The sequence below is a fragment of the Rhinolophus hipposideros genome (assembly GCF_964194185.1).
Source record: "Rhinolophus hipposideros genome assembly, chromosome: 7".
Taxonomy (NCBI): Eukaryota; Metazoa; Chordata; class Mammalia; order Chiroptera; family Rhinolophidae; genus Rhinolophus; species Rhinolophus hipposideros.
The window spans coordinates 41074497-41092986 of record NC_138053.1 but is presented as its reverse complement, the minus strand read 5'-3'; the positions used below and the strand labels follow the sequence as shown (position 1 = coordinate 41092986).

At 35.5% G+C, this 18490-nt stretch overlaps 2 protein-coding genes across 2 annotated transcripts in view; one reads left to right on the top strand and one right to left on the bottom strand.

Moving 5' to 3' along the window:
* ADGRV1 (adhesion G protein-coupled receptor V1) overlaps positions 1-18490 on the top strand; it is a 503044-nt gene that overhangs the window by 165527 nt on the left and 319027 nt on the right. Inside the window, exons 61-69 of the mRNA XM_081054450.1 lie at positions 6659-6776; positions 8749-8872; positions 9735-9873; positions 10049-10234; positions 10549-10781; positions 13138-13286; positions 13981-14182; positions 15373-15592; positions 17651-17890. Coding sequence (XP_080910576.1) covers positions 6659-6776; positions 8749-8872; positions 9735-9873; positions 10049-10234; positions 10549-10781; positions 13138-13286; positions 13981-14182; positions 15373-15592; positions 17651-17890 — 1611 coding nt within the window. The remainder of the gene's footprint in view (positions 1-6658; positions 6777-8748; positions 8873-9734; positions 9874-10048; positions 10235-10548; positions 10782-13137; positions 13287-13980; positions 14183-15372; positions 15593-17650; positions 17891-18490) is intronic.
* Positions 4674-5072, bottom strand: LOC308500166 (cysteine-rich PDZ-binding protein-like; the record flags this gene model as incomplete). The annotated part of the gene is made up of 1 exon (XM_081054387.1): positions 4674-5072. One exon carries the CDS (start codon positions 5070-5072, stop codon positions 4674-4676), a length of 399 nt encoding a protein of 132 aa, XP_080910513.1.

Below are 18490 nucleotides of genomic sequence, written 5' to 3'. Positions count from 1 at the left end.
TCATAAACTCATAAAGAAGAAGATGGAGTGTGGTGTTGCTTAACCAAATTTAAGATAATATGTAGCATGGAATATTACTTTGCAATAAAAAAGAATGAAATCTTACCATTTGTGACAACTTGGATGGACCTAGAGCAGGGGTATCCAAACTTTTTTCAACCTTTTTCACCAAGGGCCATATGCGGTAAAATACACAAACAGCCGGGCCACTCACTCGAGGTGAAGTACGTATTGCCTCACCTGGTTTATTTAAGTAAACTAAATATATTTTTGGAATTTGCTGCGGGTCAATTAAAAATAGATTGCAGGCCTCAGTTGGCCTGCGGGCTGCAGTTTGGACACCCCTGACCTAGAGGGTATTATGCGAAGTGAAATAAGTCAAACTGAGAAAGACAAATGCCATATGATCTCACTTATATGTGGAGTATAAAGAACAAAATCAATGAACAAGCAAAACAGAAACAGACTCATAGATACAGAGAACAAACTGATGATTGCTAGATGGAAGGGAGAGGTGGGGGACTGGATAAGAAAAGTGAAGGGATTAAGAAGTACATATCAGTGGTTACAAAATAGTCATGGGTAAAGTACAGTATGGGGAATGTAGTCAGTAATATTGTAAAAACTATGTATAATGTCAGGTTGGTATTAAACTTAGTGAGGGGGGTTCATCTCATAAATTATATAAATATCTAACCACTATCCTGTACACCTGAAACTATTATAAAATAATATTGAATATTAACTATAATTTTAAAAAGATAGTCATGGGAATGTAAAGTACAGCATAGGGAATATAGTCAATATTATTATAATAACTACATAGTGTTAGACGGGTAGACTTATGGGGGTATTCACTTTGTGGGATATATAAATGCCTAATCACTATGTTTTATACACCTGAAATTAATTAAAACAAAAGATAATATGTAGATAAGGAAAGTAATACAGTGTGATACTGGCTGTAAGATAGACAAGTGGACAAAAAAGAAGAAAATGAAAAGGTCAGATTTATCAATCTTTTTTATGGTTTTTGCCTTTAAAATCATGTTGCTTTCTTTTTCTAAATTAATAAAGACGGTGTAGAAGGGAAATAGTTAAAAAGTATTTAAAAAGAACTGCTAAGTAATGATAATAATAACCTCACAAGATAGGAATTGACAAGAAATAACCATTAAAAGTCTTTTAATATTTGTTGCGGCTTGTTTTGTGTCCCAACATTTGGTCTATCCTTGAGAATGTTCCATGTGCATTAGAGAAGAATGTATAATCTGGTTCTGGGATGAAAGGTTCTGTAAATCCTGATTATGTTCATTTGGTCTAATGTGTTATTTAAGGCTGATATCTCCTTATGGATTTTATGTGTGGAGGATCTATCCATAGGAGCTGTCAATAGGATATTTAAGTCACCTACTGTAATTGTGTTTTTGTCAGTTTCTCCCTTAAGTTCTGTTAGTAGTTGCTTGGTATATTTTGGTGCTCTCTGACTGGGAGCATATATATTGATAAGTGTTATGTCTTCTTGATGTATTGTCCTCTTAACATGATGGAATGTCTATCTTTGTCTCTTGTTACCTTTTTCATCTTGAAGTCTGTTTCGTCAGATGGAAGTATGGCTACACCCACTTTTTTCTGGGTGCCATTTGCTTGCAGTATCATTTTCTACCCTTTCACTTTGAGTCTGTATTTGTCCTTGCAGCTGAGGATATGTCTCTTGAAAGCAGCATATAGTTGGGTTTTGTTTTTTGATCCTACTCTGTGCCTTTTTATTGGTGAGTTCAGTCCATTTACGTTTAGGGTGATTATCAATATATGAGAATTTCCTATAGCCATTATCTTTTATTTTCTGGTAGCTCCATATTTCTTTGCCCTTGTGTTGCTGTCCGTTATTCTAGTTTGTTGGTATTCTATGATTTTTTTCCCTGTTTCCTTTTTTTATGTTATATTATGTGTCTTAGTTCTGGATTTTTTTTGTTTTGAGTGGTTACCATTAAATTTATGTAAAAGAAAGTTTCATATATACAGTAGTCCTTTTTTTTCTGCATGCATCTTATCATCATTCCCCTTTGAAAATTCAGACCTTTACCCCCTTTTATTTTTTTGTTATCACAAATTATCCCGATCTATGCCGTGAGTTCATTTCTGAGTTGCAGTAGATATTTTCTTTTTCTCTTTTTATTTTTTATGTTTTTACCTCCTTTAACCTTTATGTTATCTTTAAGTGTATAGTGCCCTATTCTGAAAAAGGATTGTAATATCCTGCTTCTGTCTGTCTGTTAGTCATCTTACTCATAGTTTTGTATGCTTTTTATCTTTCTGTTTCAAGAAGAATAACCCCCTTCAGTGTTTCCTATAATGCAAGCCTTCTACTGGGAAATTCCCCCAGCTTCTGTATATCTGGAAAGGTCTTTATTACTCTGTCGCGTCCAGCATGATGAAGGTTGTGGGGAGTGAGGAGGGGGGCACAGGATTAAGAAAAGACAGTAGCCATGAATAGCATATAAGTGCGGGGGCCAAGGGACCTGCAGCTTCATGGACTGGGCTGGAGTGCCTAATCGGGCCAACACATTAGCTTTTATTAGTTAGGTGGGGAAGCAAAGGAGACAAAGCTTGTCAATCTCAAGATCTGTGAATTCCATATACTATAATAGGAAACTGACTCAAGCCAATCACCCTTGCCTGCAGGCAGCAGAACCTTAAGTCTCAGGATGTTTGTACTTCCCAAAGGGACAAAACCTATATGCATATGAATAGATGGAGAGCACATCATTGAATCTCTTTCTTTGCAGGTTTTGGGAAGGAATGCAGCCAGAGTCAGAGGCTTTCCTTAGCCTGGGGAAGGTGGGGTCTGTGTCCACCCTATGAACCTCATGGGTTCTCCTGTTGGTCCCCACTCGACTGTGCCTGGCTTGAGTTGTTCTCCCCCCCCCCCCCCCCCGTGGGGAATCTTACTCATCATTGGCTGACCAGCCATCTTTTTGGGACCAAACAGGGAGACATAAGGTGCAAACACAAAGGTGAAGCAAAGTCCCTGAAAGGATCCGTCTCACAGACTCTCCTTTCTTTGGGGGCAGGTGCAAGGAGACAAATGGGTAGGCTGCTGTGTGGTCACATTACTCTTTCACACCTAAAGAATAACTTTGCTGGATATATTATTCTTGGCTGGTAATGTCTCTCTTTCAATAGTCTGGATATTTGATTCCATACCCTCCTGGCATGTAGAGTTTCTGCTTAAAACTCTGATGATAATCTAATGGGCTTTCCTTTATAGGTTATCATCTTCTTTTCCCTGGCTGCCTTGACAATTTTTTCTTTGTCATTAATTTTTGACAGTTTTAATACAGTATGCCTTGGAGAATACCTTTTCAGATTGAGATAATTAGGTGTTCTGTTTACTTCTTGGATTCGAGGATCCAATTTTTTCCATAGGTTTGGGAAGTTCTCATTGACTATTTGTTTATATATGCTCTCTGTTCCCTTCTCTCTCTTCTTCTTCTGGTATACCCATTATTCTTATATTGCTCTTTGTGATTGATTCAGATAGTTCTTTCATTTATTTTAACTTTCAAGTCTCTCTCTTTTTCTATCTGTGTCATTTCCAGATTTCTGTCTTTGATAGCACTAATTCTTTCCTCTATCTGGTCAGCTCTATTTCCTAAGCTTGTCATGTCATTTTTCATCTCTCTTATTGAGTTCTTTAGCACCAGACTTTCTATTTGTTTTTTTTGTTTGTTTTTTTAAGTTTCAGTCTCTTTGGTAAAGTATTCCTTTTGTTCATTAATTTTATTTCTGAGTTCATTAAACTGCCTATCTGAGTTTTCTTGCATCTCATTGAGTTTTTTTCGGCAGTGTAATCTTGACTTCTTTGTATGTAAATCACATATGTCCATGTCTTTATGTTTATTTTCTGGAGATTTAAAAAAAAAAAAAAATTCTTCCTGAACTGCCTTGTTATCCTTGTTGTTCACAGACAACAGTTTAGTGGTTACCAAAGGGTAAGCAGACAGGGGGGAGGTAGGAGAGAGAAAGGGGGGATAAATGTATAGTGACAGAAGATTTCACTTTGGGTGGTGAACACACAATGCAGTCTACAGATGTTGTATTATAAAATTGTGCAATTGAAACCTATATAATTTTATTAATCAATGTCTCCCCAGTAAATTTAATAAAATAAATAAAAGAGAAACTACTGAAAATTGCAAGAGATCTCTTTATGCAAATTTAGGCAAATAAATGTAAAAACCTATATGGAATTGACTGTAGTAGATATATAGTGGATATGGAAAGTCCAAACAGATGAATTTCCACAAATGATTTTGGAGGGGGAAAAAGAGCATAGAATAATTCCAAAGGAATTTGACCAAATGGTTTAAAGATCAAGTAATCCCAATACCACATGGTTTTCATGTCTACCTTATCTGGGAGTCTGTTGAACTTCTTCAGAGCTTTCAATAGCAAACAACACAGAAACAAATAGGTTTTTTTTTCTTTCATTTTTCTGATAGGTGATTGGTGTATCAATCAATGATGCCTTCTGGAAATCCACTTGTACTTAGTCAACCACCATTCTTTTTTTTTCTTAGTTACATTGTTGCTATTTAGAATCTATTGAGAGCTAAAGAATGAATACCAATCAACTTCCCTGGTTTAAACTTAATTTGTCTTAAAACATGTTATTTTGTAACTTGAACATCTATGATACACCTTGAAAATTTAAAGCAAAAAGCAAAATCATATAGAAAGCCAGAAACCATCAATACATCTAGACAGACATTTATTTGCTTATAGTTTTTGGTATCCAAAACCTTTTTTCCCCACATTGCACAGATGCCCTTTTTGTAAGCACAACCCTGGCAGTAATGAGAACCTGGTCGGTGCACAGAAGTTTTACAAATTCTGCAAGTGGAGAGTTTATTCTTTCCATATGGATTGAATCTTGCTTTTATTGAAGTCAAAGCTTTATTTTCGTTCAGCTTTCTTTCCCCACTTTCTGTGGTATTCCTTGCATCGTCCTTCCATGTATCTGGAGTCATAACAGTACCAAGTTTCTTTTCACATTTTTCGCACACCATCCTTCCGTGACCATTGTCTTAGCTGCAGAAGCAGCAGCAGTTTCTCAACCACCATTCTTGAGGGTTGGTTACTCTAATGGCATTAATGATCTCAAGCCAGATTTTTCATCGACTCATTTACAGATTATGATAGATGATGACTCAAGAAACATCTAGGTTTCATGTCCTAGCCATGATCTGAAAACTTCTCATCTGGCATGACAAGAATTTAGAAGTTACTTTGAGATTTCTGTAATGAGTTTCCTCAGTAATAACAAGCAGTAATTTTTCAGTTACCAGATTCTAATTCCTAGCCCTACCTCCCAGATGACTAGAAAGCTTTTCTTTCTTTCTTTCTTTCTTTTTTTTTTTTTTTTTTTTTGAGGAGGACATCCATACAAAATGGTCCATAGTCTGATCTTCTCCCCCAAAGAATAAGGACGTCCTTTCTCAGAGTACTGCATCAGTGGGATGGGTTTGTAGATCAATTTGGATTTGACTTTTTCCATCTAGTTCTTTGGTCACCAACCTGGTGCATTTCATGTAAAACTGAATAATGGCTTCACTGTTCTTGTATTCCCCAGCAGTGACATACACCTGTCTCCGTTCTGAGGAATGATTTGTAGCTCAGACACACAATTATAGCCTCCAGTTCACAATATGCAGAGAGTAAAAGAGATGGAAGTGGTTAATTGCATCTTATGAATTATAGATTTTCCATGAATATATTTAATAAGATCTGAGGCAGGAAGTATACATTTTTCTAGAAGCTCTTGTTTTAGAAAGTACAGATATTGTAAAATGGATAGTAGGGAACTATGAAGAGAAAAGAGCTTGGGTGAAGAAATTAAAATAATGCTTTTTAATACTAAAAATCTCAAAGGAAAAATGCAATTACAGAACTAAGATGTGCATGAAAAAGAATAAATAGCAGAATTCAAACTCCGGAAAGTTAATCAGTGATGCATTGGACAAATTGGAGTTGTTTTGTCAGCATGCAGAGGAAAAGGTAAAGATAAAAATGGTATCTGTCTTTGTTATGTCTCAAAGTATTAATGCATGTGTCCTATGTATATTTGCTTTCTTCTTCCTTCTCTTCTAATCTACACTGAAAACTTAACAGATGTTCCAAGAAATCACAGAGCTAAGTGTAATATAAAAGAGGAAAGGAATCATAGTGAGTGCTCTTGAGATCAACACCTGTGGAAAGAATGTGAAGAAAGCAGGAATGAGTGGAGGATAGAGAGTCAAAATAGGTAGAAGGATAATCTTTATAAGGAGTAAACCTATGACCTTGATCTTTTTATATCATACTGTGACCATTTAGCTCTTTAAGAGATTGGACTTTTTCCATGATTGAAAATTTTCAGTAAATTTAGAATTTTGTGAAATTGTTTCCCCCTTTTCCTATTTAAGAACCTGAGTAAGATTTATGGTCAGACCTAATTTTCATAGTAATTCTCTTTAAAGGCAACCCATAATTCTAGGGGACAAAAAGGACACTTAAAAATTTGCTTATGGACATAAACATTATCCCACTAATGAGAATATTCAAAATTTAGCTTTGGTTAATCTGAAAAAGTTATTATTTCTCTCATTTGATGTAGACTGAGTCCCAAAAGACCATTGTACTGCACACACTTCAGGACGCTGTGTTGGAGGAGTACAGGCATTTTACCATTCAGCTAATATCAGCAGATGAGGTAGAAATATCTCCAATAAAAGGTAAGAGAAATTCACTTTTTTTGGCAATTAAAAACTAGATTCTCAGAAAAATGTAACCAAATAATCAGCAGTTACAAAGACAGGTAATGTTAGGTTTCATAATTTCTAAAACATTGCTAAAACATACAGATGTCATTTTCTATATGACATGTGTATTACGGTGAAAGAATTTTTAAAACTAAAATCACAATACCCAATATTAGTAAGGTAATACGTCAAAGATTTCATATAACTTAACTGGGTGATTAAAAAAAAAAAAAGGTAATTTTAGCAGTGTTGATCAAGTAGAATATGGAAGTTTCCTAAATGATCCAACAATAGGAAGGAGACTGGTTAAATAGAATACTAAGTAACCATTCAAGAGGATGTGGCAGAAAAAGCCTTACATTAAAAATTAAGAATACTTGATTACATGGATAATCGTTATGTTAATAAAGCATACTTCATGACATGTTCAAAATAATCTCATTTTAGTCGTGTGTTAAATTTTTGTCATGTGATAAATATGTTTGGGATTATTTATTTGAAATGCTGATAGTGGTTTTTTATTACCTATGGTTTGTACACATATTTACAATGATCACATACTTCTTTTGTAATGTTATTTTAAAATAGCATTTATTATGTCTCTTCCTGCCTATCTATACCTATTTTCATCAGAAAGTAATTACTTAGATATCTTGACATTTCAGAAACAGCCATCATAATTCTCATTTGCTTATGGTCCATATTAAAATTTGTTTCTTAGATATATAGAGAAAGGATTAATCGTTCTAAATGGTTTCATTGTGGTACAAACAATAATCGCCATAAAAAAATGGCCCAGCAATTTTGATATGAGAGCTTAGTTCTTGTTACATGTCCTTTTTTGCCATCAAGAACTCCATCCTACGTAAGGGTCTGTAGCCAGTAAAGAAACGTTCTGTGGTCAAAGAAATTCTCAAAATTGTAGAGTATCGCTGTATGTACTTAGGGTAGTGAATCTTTTTACATTTTTATCTGGAGTGCTTTCTAACAAGCCTGTTAGAGAATCATATCATTGCACCATATTCTTCTGTAAGTCTAAAATTAGCTCAGTTGTCTACATCATGTTAAAATGAATGTTAGGGTAAATGTTATATAGACCAAGTAGATACAAATACAAGAATATACCAGTGGATCAAGGTAAATCATTTATTAATATAAACAATTTATTAATATAAACAATTTGTAATATGTTTCTAACTGTGACATACTTGCATATGACAAACCACTCTTGGTTTTATTAATCCATTGCCACAGAAAGTGACAGTACAGTAATCCGTTTTTTTCCCCATGAAATCTTAATGTATTCTTGTAGAAACAATTTTCAAGTCACTGCTAAATTATAATATGAATATGAAATAACTTGATGTTTTTTATTTCCATTTTAGTAGGACTGTCTGACATTGTTATAAATGCTTATAAGCAAATAATAGTCATAAAATTAAAAATAAAAGTTCCCTAGAATTCTTGCTTTTTCTATATAAGCAAGGGACATAGCCACATAGCCAATCGCAGTGAACTGCAAAATGGTTACTGTAGAAGTGAATTAATGCAAATGGTAGAAAAGGACCTGCTTGCTTATCGTGGCAGAAATAGTGAAATTATTGCCCATTTTGCCTGTCCCTTTCACCAAAATGTGATCTTGGACAAGTTATTGGCCTTAGTGTCTTCAATGCCTCAGTATGTTTAAATGTCTTCTTTGGTAAAAAGAGGGTAATATTAGTACCTATGTGATTATATATCAGTACATATATGATTGCCATGAGGGTTATTAACTCATAATATTCCTACATGTAAAGCACTTAGAACATTGTCAGGCATATACTCAGTGAAAACATGTTTGCTACATAAGCTATATATATATTTATAGATATATCTATCTATCTATCTATCTATCTATCTATCTATCTATCTATCTATATATCTATATATATCATTTTCAACTTAGGTAGTGCCTCAATAATCATTTGGGGAGATAAGGGAGCTTCAGGAGAAGTTGGGATAGCACCATCCTCTAGGCACGTCCTCATTGGGGAACCCTCAGCAAAATATAATGGCACTGCTGTCATCAGGTACGGATTTCATAATTTTTCTTTGCCTGGGTTAGGGTTTTGAAGTTTTATGTAAATAGCATTTTATGCCTTAAGAACATCATTCTCAATACATACACATTCTTCAAGCATTGTTATTTTGTATGTTGGTAACATCCTGTAGAGAGTAGAACACATTTTTGGTGAAAATTGAAGACATATTCTGACCTATCTTAAAGTTAGATCATGAGGAGGTTTCTGACTATTTCTTAGGTAATTTGCACAGCCCATGCAGAGGAAAGAACACTGAATTTACACATCAGGAAATCTATGCTTTCAGCTGTCTGTTGCTAACCATGTGAAATAGGAGGGTTACTTCATCTCTGTAAGCTTGGTTGTCTTAGCTACAAAGCCATTGCATAGAAAGTCATCTGGAGAAAGCATTTTGTGATTCTAACTGTTCTAAAATTAGTACCTATTGTATAACTATAGGATGATCATAGACAACTTTACTACAGATTTTCTCAAGAGGAGTGCGGCATCAACTGCCACTGAAGTAGCTGAATTTGAGTTTACCGTTTTGGTAGTTTTGCCATTAGCATTGCATGTGTGAAATATTTCCTAGTCTTTAGAGAACTTTGTTAGACTATTCATATTTTGTACCTTGTGTATAAGTGAAAATCTATACATTTTTTTTTTTTTTAATTTTTATGTCTTTAAACCTTCCACTTTCAGTGTTCAGCTTTTACTGAACACTTGTCAAGCACTTTTACACAAGTTCAGGTTATTTAAATGAATAATGTTTCTGAAATAAATGAAAATTGTTGTTTAAAGACATGGCAAATATCTGGTAAAAGGTCCTTCAATAAAAATGTATTGAATATACATGTGTGTGTTCTTGTAGCCTCGTTCGGGGCCCAGCAATCTGGGGGGAGATCACAGTGTACTGGAGGATATTCCCCCCATCCATGGGGGAATTTGCTGAAACATCAGGAAAAGTGACAATGCGAGATGGACAGTCTGCAGCAATTGTAGTGATACAGGTATTAACGTTACTGGTTTCTGTTATGCGGTGTGTGTGTGTGTGTGTGTTTAGTTGGTGGGAGGTGGTTAATAGCCAGAGTTTGTTTTTGTTGCTTAGGTGATAGTTATTTTTCTTTAAATGTTACAGATTCTGTGGCTAGTGGCTCTTTTTTTTTTTTTTTTGCCCTCCTGTAGGCTTTGAATGATGACATTCCTGAGGAAAAGAGTTTCTATGAGTTTCAGCTCACTGGGGTCAGTGAGGGGGGAATACTGAGTGAATCTAGCAGCACTGCCAATATTACAGTGGTGGCCAGTGACTTTCCCTATGGCCAATTCGACTTTTCACATGAGCAACTTCGAGTGGCAGAGGAGGCAAAAAAGGTAGAGTGTGAAATGTTTAAAATGTATTCATTTTTGTGTTTTATATTATGAGTGATCTTTAAAATGTGTTTCCTTGTTCAGATTCCAAAGTTTTCGCAAACTGATTAATTTGCTTCTATCATTTTAACATGTAATTTATATACTTTTATAACATATATAACACATGTATAATATATATAACACACATATATGTATATGTTACACATATAATATATATAATTTCAACATAGTCCCGGTAAATAGAATTAAAGACAAAATTAAGTATTGTCTGGTAGATTAATCATCCAAGTCAAATAAAAAACCTTCTTGCGTAGGTGAATGTCACAGTCATCCGTTCGGGTGGCTCTTTGGGCGCCGTGATACTCCGGTACGAGACTGTGAGTGGGACCGCCGAGGCAGGCTGGGACTTTGTCCCTGCGCCTGGGGAGCTCCTCTTTGAAGCACAGGAGATGGTGAAAAGTGTGCAGATTGAAATACTTGATGATAGCCTTCCTGAAGGCCCTGAAGAATTCTCTCTAGTGATGACGAAAGTGGAACTACTCGGAAGGTAAAGTAAAAAAGAAAAACAGGAAAAGAAAACGAAACAGAAAGACAGAAAGAGTAAATGCTAGGTTGTGTAGGGATTAATACTGAACTGTAAAATAGTTCTTTTCCCTGCTTTTTCAAAGATTTATGTGACTTTAGAACAGGGCAGGGTAGGAATTTTTGCCAAAGGTTAACCGTTAACTGCATTGTCCTAGAATATATCTATATATCTATATACCTATATACCTATCTATCTATCTATCTATCTATCTATCTATCTATCTATATGGTTGTTTTTTTCCCCTGAAAGTTGAAAATCTGTGTATCTGTTGTGTGAAGTCACTCTGGGCAGCCAGAATTGAACATGCTATGAGTGTGGAATAATTTGGTGAGGAAATCCATTAACTGTTCTCTAGGTCAAAGGTCAGCTGGCTTTGGGGAATTTGCTTCCCCCTGTCTCTATCACTATACCTGTGAATGGGCTGGAGTGAGAGAGTTTGGATTCTGAACACTGTATTATCTTCTCTGTAGGTGAATGAGGTAGATGCTTGCCCGATAGCTGTTTTTTGTTTGTTTATTTGTTTTACTAGTTTCAGGTACACAAAACAATGTAATAGTTAGACATTTTACCCCTCACAAAGTGATAACCCGCTTCCCCCAATCTATTGCCCCTCTGGTATTGTATATATCTATTATAATTTCCCACTAGCTATTTTAAAGTATGTAAAAAACATTTGAGTCAAAGAGGGTCGGTCATTAATGTGCACTGTGTTTTCATTGAAGATCAAGAATTAACCATATGGTTAATTCTCTGATTAGTGAAAGAGACTTGATGGACAAAGGTGGGAAGCTCCTTTACCACCCTGAAAGGTTCACTTTCGGCAGCCCAGGAACATCTGTGCACCAACAGCTTATGTAAAACCTTCAACTAGAATAATGTTTGCATTTACATAAGTTATAAAGGGATTTTTCTTGTTCATGGAAATGTTTTTACATTTGTTATGTAAGTGCCATGCTTTAAAAGCTTTTTTAAACTAAAATATCTCCTGGAATGACTTAGGTAGAGTGTATTTCATTCCACCTGGAAAAAAGTATTATGGGCTTGCATGCACTTCGAATCTTAAATTTCCCAGAAATGATTGTGTGTCTGGCGATGGGAATGAATTTGTCCTTATATTAAATGTGTTAAAATTTGAGCTGGTCACTGACTATTGTAATTAAATGGATGAAATTTGGTAAAAGCATCTTCTTAAGTGTGAGATCATATCTGTGTTATTGATCAAATAGGTTTGGAAGCATTTGCTCTCTCTGACACCCTTTAAAATAAGCAATTCCTCTTTAAGTTTAATTCTGGGGAAATAATTTTTTCCTTCCAGATACGTTTCTAGGCTTCCTTTGATCTGAGAAGGAAAGTATTATAAATCTATTTTGCCTAGTTGCTAGAAAATTTACTTTTCTGGTATTAAATGATGATGATCCGTTTATAATCCATCTCAGACTACTGATAAATTACTCTTATCATGTCATATTTTAATTCCCAGTTTTCTAATTTGCCTTGTATATAATCATATTAACCAGTTTTCGTCCTGTCAAAACTAGGTAGGATTAAAGTACCAGGTAAATAGAATTTAGGAATTGAAGGAAGGACTACAGTGGTTTAGTGCCTTTGTGTGTGTGTGTGTGTGTGTGTGTGTGTGTGTGTGTGTGGCTTCAGGAGTTAAAGTGATGTAAAACTCTGAAAATCAAAACTTTTCTTTGATGGGAATGATACCCATCTAAAAAATAGAAACTTTCTTTGCATGAATATATTGTTAGACAGGTAAACTATCATCTGTATTGAAGAATAGAGGCATTGGTTGTAATTGGTTTCCACAGATATCAAAATATTTTTTTGAATCTTGAAGGTTTAGCTTAAAATTTCTTTAGTGGCATGCCACTCGTTATTTCTTTAAAGTTACCGTCTCAGCCTAACACTGTAAATTTCCCGCCCAGCTGGTTTCTATCCCTGAGTGCACTGCAGTTTAATGTACATCCCATTTGGGTCCATTACTGCAGTATGTGTTCAGCAGTGCATTCCTAGCCACTCAGGTTTATTTTATAACTTCTTCCCAATTTCCTTATACTTGTATTATCTTCCTATTGCCTAAGTTTAATAACTTTATATTAGTTTTGGTTTCATGCAAGCAGTGATAATTGCAAGCAGCAGAGAAATCTGTTTTAAACATCATTTCAGGAAGAAAAGGAGTATTTTAGTGTTGGAGATTTTTAAAAGTATCAAAATACTTAATAGGACTAAGTTATAGGAGCTAAGAGGGCCCTTCAATTTATGCTAGGCAATTATTTACTCATTTTATTTTATTTCTTCATGACTTTGCAAGAGGATATGATTTTACCATCCAAGAAAATGGACTTCAGATAGATCAGCCTCCTGAAATAGGAAACATCTCCGTTGTCCGAATCATAATAATGAAAAATGATAATGCAGAGGGCATCATTGAATTTGACCCAAGGTATACTGCCTTCGAAGGTAGGTTCAGTAACCTTATTCATAAATTTACCACTTTCTGTATTTCAGAGTACCTGAGCATGACATTATCAATTTGAATTCCCATACATAAATTTTCTCAATTTAATGTATGTGTGTATGTGTGTACATGTATATCTTTATATGTACTTGTATATGCCTTTATATATGTATACATTTATTTAAAAACTGTGTTTTGAGTTACCTTTGGACAGTCTGGAACCTTAGTTATGCCAAAGCAGAACGGTTACGAACAAGACAACTTAAAAAAAATTATGTTTAACCTTATGAGTATTGAAATATTCATATTTCAAACATTTTCATGAATATATTTCTAACTTATACAATACTTAATTTACTTTGTGATTATAAATCAGTGAATATCTGCTTTCTAATGCAGGTTCATTTATTTGTATGTGGCACATAGAGGAAGAATGCCTATGTTAATGATTAAATAGGTTATTTAAATTCTAACTTGTGCTATTCACTGTAACTTTCAACTTGTGATAATGTATACACCTCCTAAAAAATAAGTCCTGAAATTTTCACTAATTATTTTTATGTGATAAATAACTATGGACAAATCGAATGCTTGCATGGTACCATTATATTTAATTGCCATATTTAATTTGACTGAATCTTATAAAAGTTAATTGCTTTGTGTGGCATACCAGTTAATTCCAAATTCCTGTTACAGTGGAGGAAGATGTCGGTGTGATTGCGATTCCAGTGCTGAGGCTGCATGGGACATATGGCCGTGTGACAGCGGACTTCATCTCTCAGAGCTCCTCTGCAGTTCTTGGTGCTGTCGATTATATACTGCGTGGTAATACAGTCACGTTTCAGCACGGGCAGAATTTAAGTTTTATAAATGTCTCCATCATTGATGACAATGAAAGGTAATACTATTTAATGATACTGGAAATACAGCAGTCCCCCCTTATCCACAAGGCATACATTCCAAGACCCCCAATGGATGCCTGAAACTGCAAATCGTGCTGAACCCTATATATATCATATATATAATGTTTTTTCTACACATACATACCTATGATAAAGTTTAATTTATAAATTGGGCCCAGTAAGAGATTAACCACAATAACTAAGGATAAAATAGAACAATTATAACAATGTACTGTAATAAAAGTATGTGAATGTGATATTTCTCTCTCCTCCCCACACCCCATCCCACCCCCGCTCAAATTATCCTGTTATACTGTACTCACCCTTTCTTGTGATACCGTGAGGTGACACAATGCCTACATGATGAGATGAGGTGAGATGACTGATGTGGGTGTTGGGACATAGTGTTAGGCTGCAAAAGGGTTACTTGAACATAAGCAGTACAATACCAGGACAATCGATCTCATAACCAAGACAGCTACTAAGTGACTCACAGGTGTGTAGTGTGTACATAAGCTAGACAAAGGGATGATTCATGTCTTGAGTGATCAGGTCAGCAGGAGATTTCATCAGGCTACTCAGAACAGCACACCATTTAAAACTTAGGAATTGTTTATTTCTGGAATTTTCCATGTAGTATTTTTGGACTTAGTTGACTGCAGGTAACTGAAACCATTTTGAAAAGCGAAACTTCGAATAAGGGGGACTACTGTAATATGGGCACACATAGAGCATGAATATCGTGTTCCAGTCTTTACCTATGTTTTGCCTTGATAATAGAATTTTAGATTATACGTGTGGCAATTGAGAAACAAGTGAGAAGCTTTTTGGAGTGCTGGGGTAGGGGAAAAAGGATTGGGTAACCATTGTGATTGTATATGTCACTTTTTTCAAAATAGAGTGTTCCCTCTGTATTTGAAAAGTCTAATAAGAATGTGGAAACATCCTGCAATTTACTTTTTTAATGCATAAAGCAATTAAAAAGAGGGTCTAATAGCTGGCCCAAGTTATGTAAAATTGAAACTGATCATTCATGCTTTCAGCTGAGCACCCTCTTTTTCTCATTTGGTGTGTGACTACTGTGCCTTGCATATGTATGACCAATTTGGAAAATGACTAGTTATTTGGATTTTAGAAGCATTTTAATATGTTTAGACTAACAGAATTGCTCTTTTTTGCTATGCAGTGAATTTGAGGAGTCCTTTGAAATTCTGCTGGTTGGAGCTACTGGTGGAGCGGTGCTTGGGCGCCACCTCGTGAGCAGAATCACGATTGCCAGGAGTGACTCTCCCTTTGGCGTTGTAAGATTTCTCAATCAAAGCAAAATCTCTGTTCCTAATCCCAATTCCACACTGATTTTATCCTTGGTGCTGGAGCGGACTGGAGGACTCTTGGGAGAGATTCAGGTAGAGTTATTATTCCCATGGTTTTAAAAATAATTTTTGATATTTGAGTTTGGGGTTGGATTTTCTCATTCCTTAAATATATTCATTTATTTATTCACTAACAATAGTACTTATTACCTAGTAGGTATACAGTAGCTTCCAAGTCCTATGAGGTGTATAAAAATATATGAGGCATACAGCTATCTTCAGAAACTCTTGAGAGCAAGTTAGAAATTATTATAAACGACAGATTCTGGTAAAAATACATTAATTCAACAAGTATTTGTTGAGTGCTTTCCATGTCCAGACCCTGTTCTGGGCACTGAGAACACACTGGTGAACAGGACAGACCTTGTCTCTATTTCACTAGAGCTTTCAGAACAATAAGCAAAAAAATAAAAAGAAAATTATTTGATAACACTAAGTGCTCTGCAGGAATGCAAAATCAAGAGACACAATCATGAATGATCTGCTGGCTACTCTAGATTGAATGGTAAGAATATGATATTCAAGCTGAAAGGTGGATGCTGAGAAACAGGTAGTCATTGTCATTGTTAGAGGCATGAGCATTTGGACAAAGGGAATAGCCAATGCAGATTTATAAGCCTGGCATGTTTGAGGTCTGGGAGGTGGGTCCATGTGGTGGGGGGCCTGGAGGTACTGGGATAACAGCACAGGATATATCAGTGGGGTCAGTCGGTGTTTGATCACAGAGAACATCCTAAAACAGATTAAAGATTTTATGCTAAAGGCAAATAGGATGCCATTAGAAAGTTTTGAGTAGGGGCCTGATGTGGCTGTCACTGGGCTGTCATTTGAAGCAGCTCAGTTATGACAGCTGCGAGGAAAATGGACTGCCAGGAAGCCCAATTTCGAAACAGGAAGGGCAGTTAGGGGGCTATTGCTGCCTTCTATTGCCCAGGGCAAAGCTGACAGCTCAGACAAGAGTGGAGATGGACATGATGATAAGTGAATACTCATTGAGCATGTTTTGGAAGAAAAATTCATTGAGTTGGGGGAGGCTGAGGAAAAGAGAGGGATCAAGAATAAACATTTTAGTTTGAGCAACTGGTTAGCAATTGTAGTGCTGTTTATTGAATTGCAGGAGCTTGGAGGGAAATCAGGAGTTCTGTTTTGTCCAGGTTAATTTGAGATAGCAACTAGATATTCCAGTGGAGGGGTCAGGTAGTCAGGGGGTGTGCAAGTATGAGTTCTGCGGTTCAGGGCTGCAGACATAGAAGTGTTGAAACATGTGGAGGCATTTGAAACTATGGGGCCTAAGTAGAGTAGGAAGCGATGTGGGGGATGCAGATCTGAGCCCCAGGCTGCCAGCACTTAGGGATCTGCCCAGTTTTCTCTCTTTATGGGAATGAAAAGCATACAATTTTAAATTACAGAGACTTTTTATAAATGCATTTATTATAACATAAAATTTTGTTTCTTATAACAATTTATGAAAATGTCTGTTCATTTTATACTAGAATTTATTTAAGTGTATTTAGAAGTGGACGCACACTCAGCAGCCTTTTCATGCGGTTTTATTGTCTTATTCGATAGGTTTTAATTGACAGGACCCATATACATAGCACGACAGTGTTGTACTCATATATTTAAAAAATTTATATTTCATGTGTACAGAGAGTGCCAAAAAATGTATACATATTTTAAGAAAGGAAGAAACTGTATTAAAATTGTAATACTCAATATATTATATACCAATAACAAAAGATGAATAAAAGTCATGTGTATACATTATTTTGCCACCCCTGGTGTGCGTGTGTGTATTACATATATATATATAATGTACCTTTATATTTTTGTTATCCTGTGGTATTAAAAAATGACCAGGTTTTCTTGCTAGACATTGTTATTCATGAGAACGGATATTCTATAGGTATGCAGTTTATATTTGCGAATATTATTGTTTTAAAAACATGAGTTGATAATATAGAAATTTTCTGGAGATATTATAGAATAATTTTCATGTATCTGTATACTTTTTTTCTAATACTACATATCCTGCAAGTAATTCTTGGTTTAAAAATGATCATCTCTATTAAAAAAAACAAACACCTGCAGGTGAACTGGGAGATAGTAGGACCCAATTCTCAGGAAGCCTTACCACAACAGAACAGAGACATTGCAGACCCAGTGAGTGGGTCCTTCTATTTTGGAGAGGGAGAAGGCGGAGTGAGAACCATAATTCTGACAATCTACCCTCATGAAGAAATTGAAGTTGAAGAGACTTTCATTATTAAACTTAAACTTGTGAAAGGAGAAGCTAGATTAGACTCCAGAGCCAAAGATGTTATGTTAACAGTAAGTCTGACTTTCTTTTCCCACAAAATTTTGGATTTAATCAAAGGAGTTATTTACATTTGTAGAAACCCTGTAGGTTTATGCTGAATTGAAAGTTATTAAAAAACAAATGAAGTTATAATAATTCCTATGCTTGTTATATTAATTTTTTACACAGCTTGATTATTGGCATTATTTTTGAAAAGGTTTTAACATAGTGAGAAATACTCATTTTACACTCTTTAAGAAAATGTGGTGTTTTGGTAATATTTGGCACTTTTAAAGAGAAGGTATTTCTTATATGGGGTGTGATAAAAAAATACAGTGAATGCTGCGCCGAGTGCCATCCAAAGGAAAGGCAGGGATCTTCAACACTGGAAGCAGCACATTGGACCTTAGTAACAGTGTGTGACAAGTTTCAACTTGTTCGGTGCAGTAAGTTGGGTTGAGAGAAGGTGTGTTTTAAAGTGTGCTGTAAATCATCCTCCATCATGACAATGATCCATTTCACACATCACTGCTGGTACAGCAATTTATGTCTGATAAAAACATTGTGGTGTGTCCTCATCCACCTTATTCACTGGGTCTGGCACCATGCGACTTCTGGCTCTTCCCCAAAGT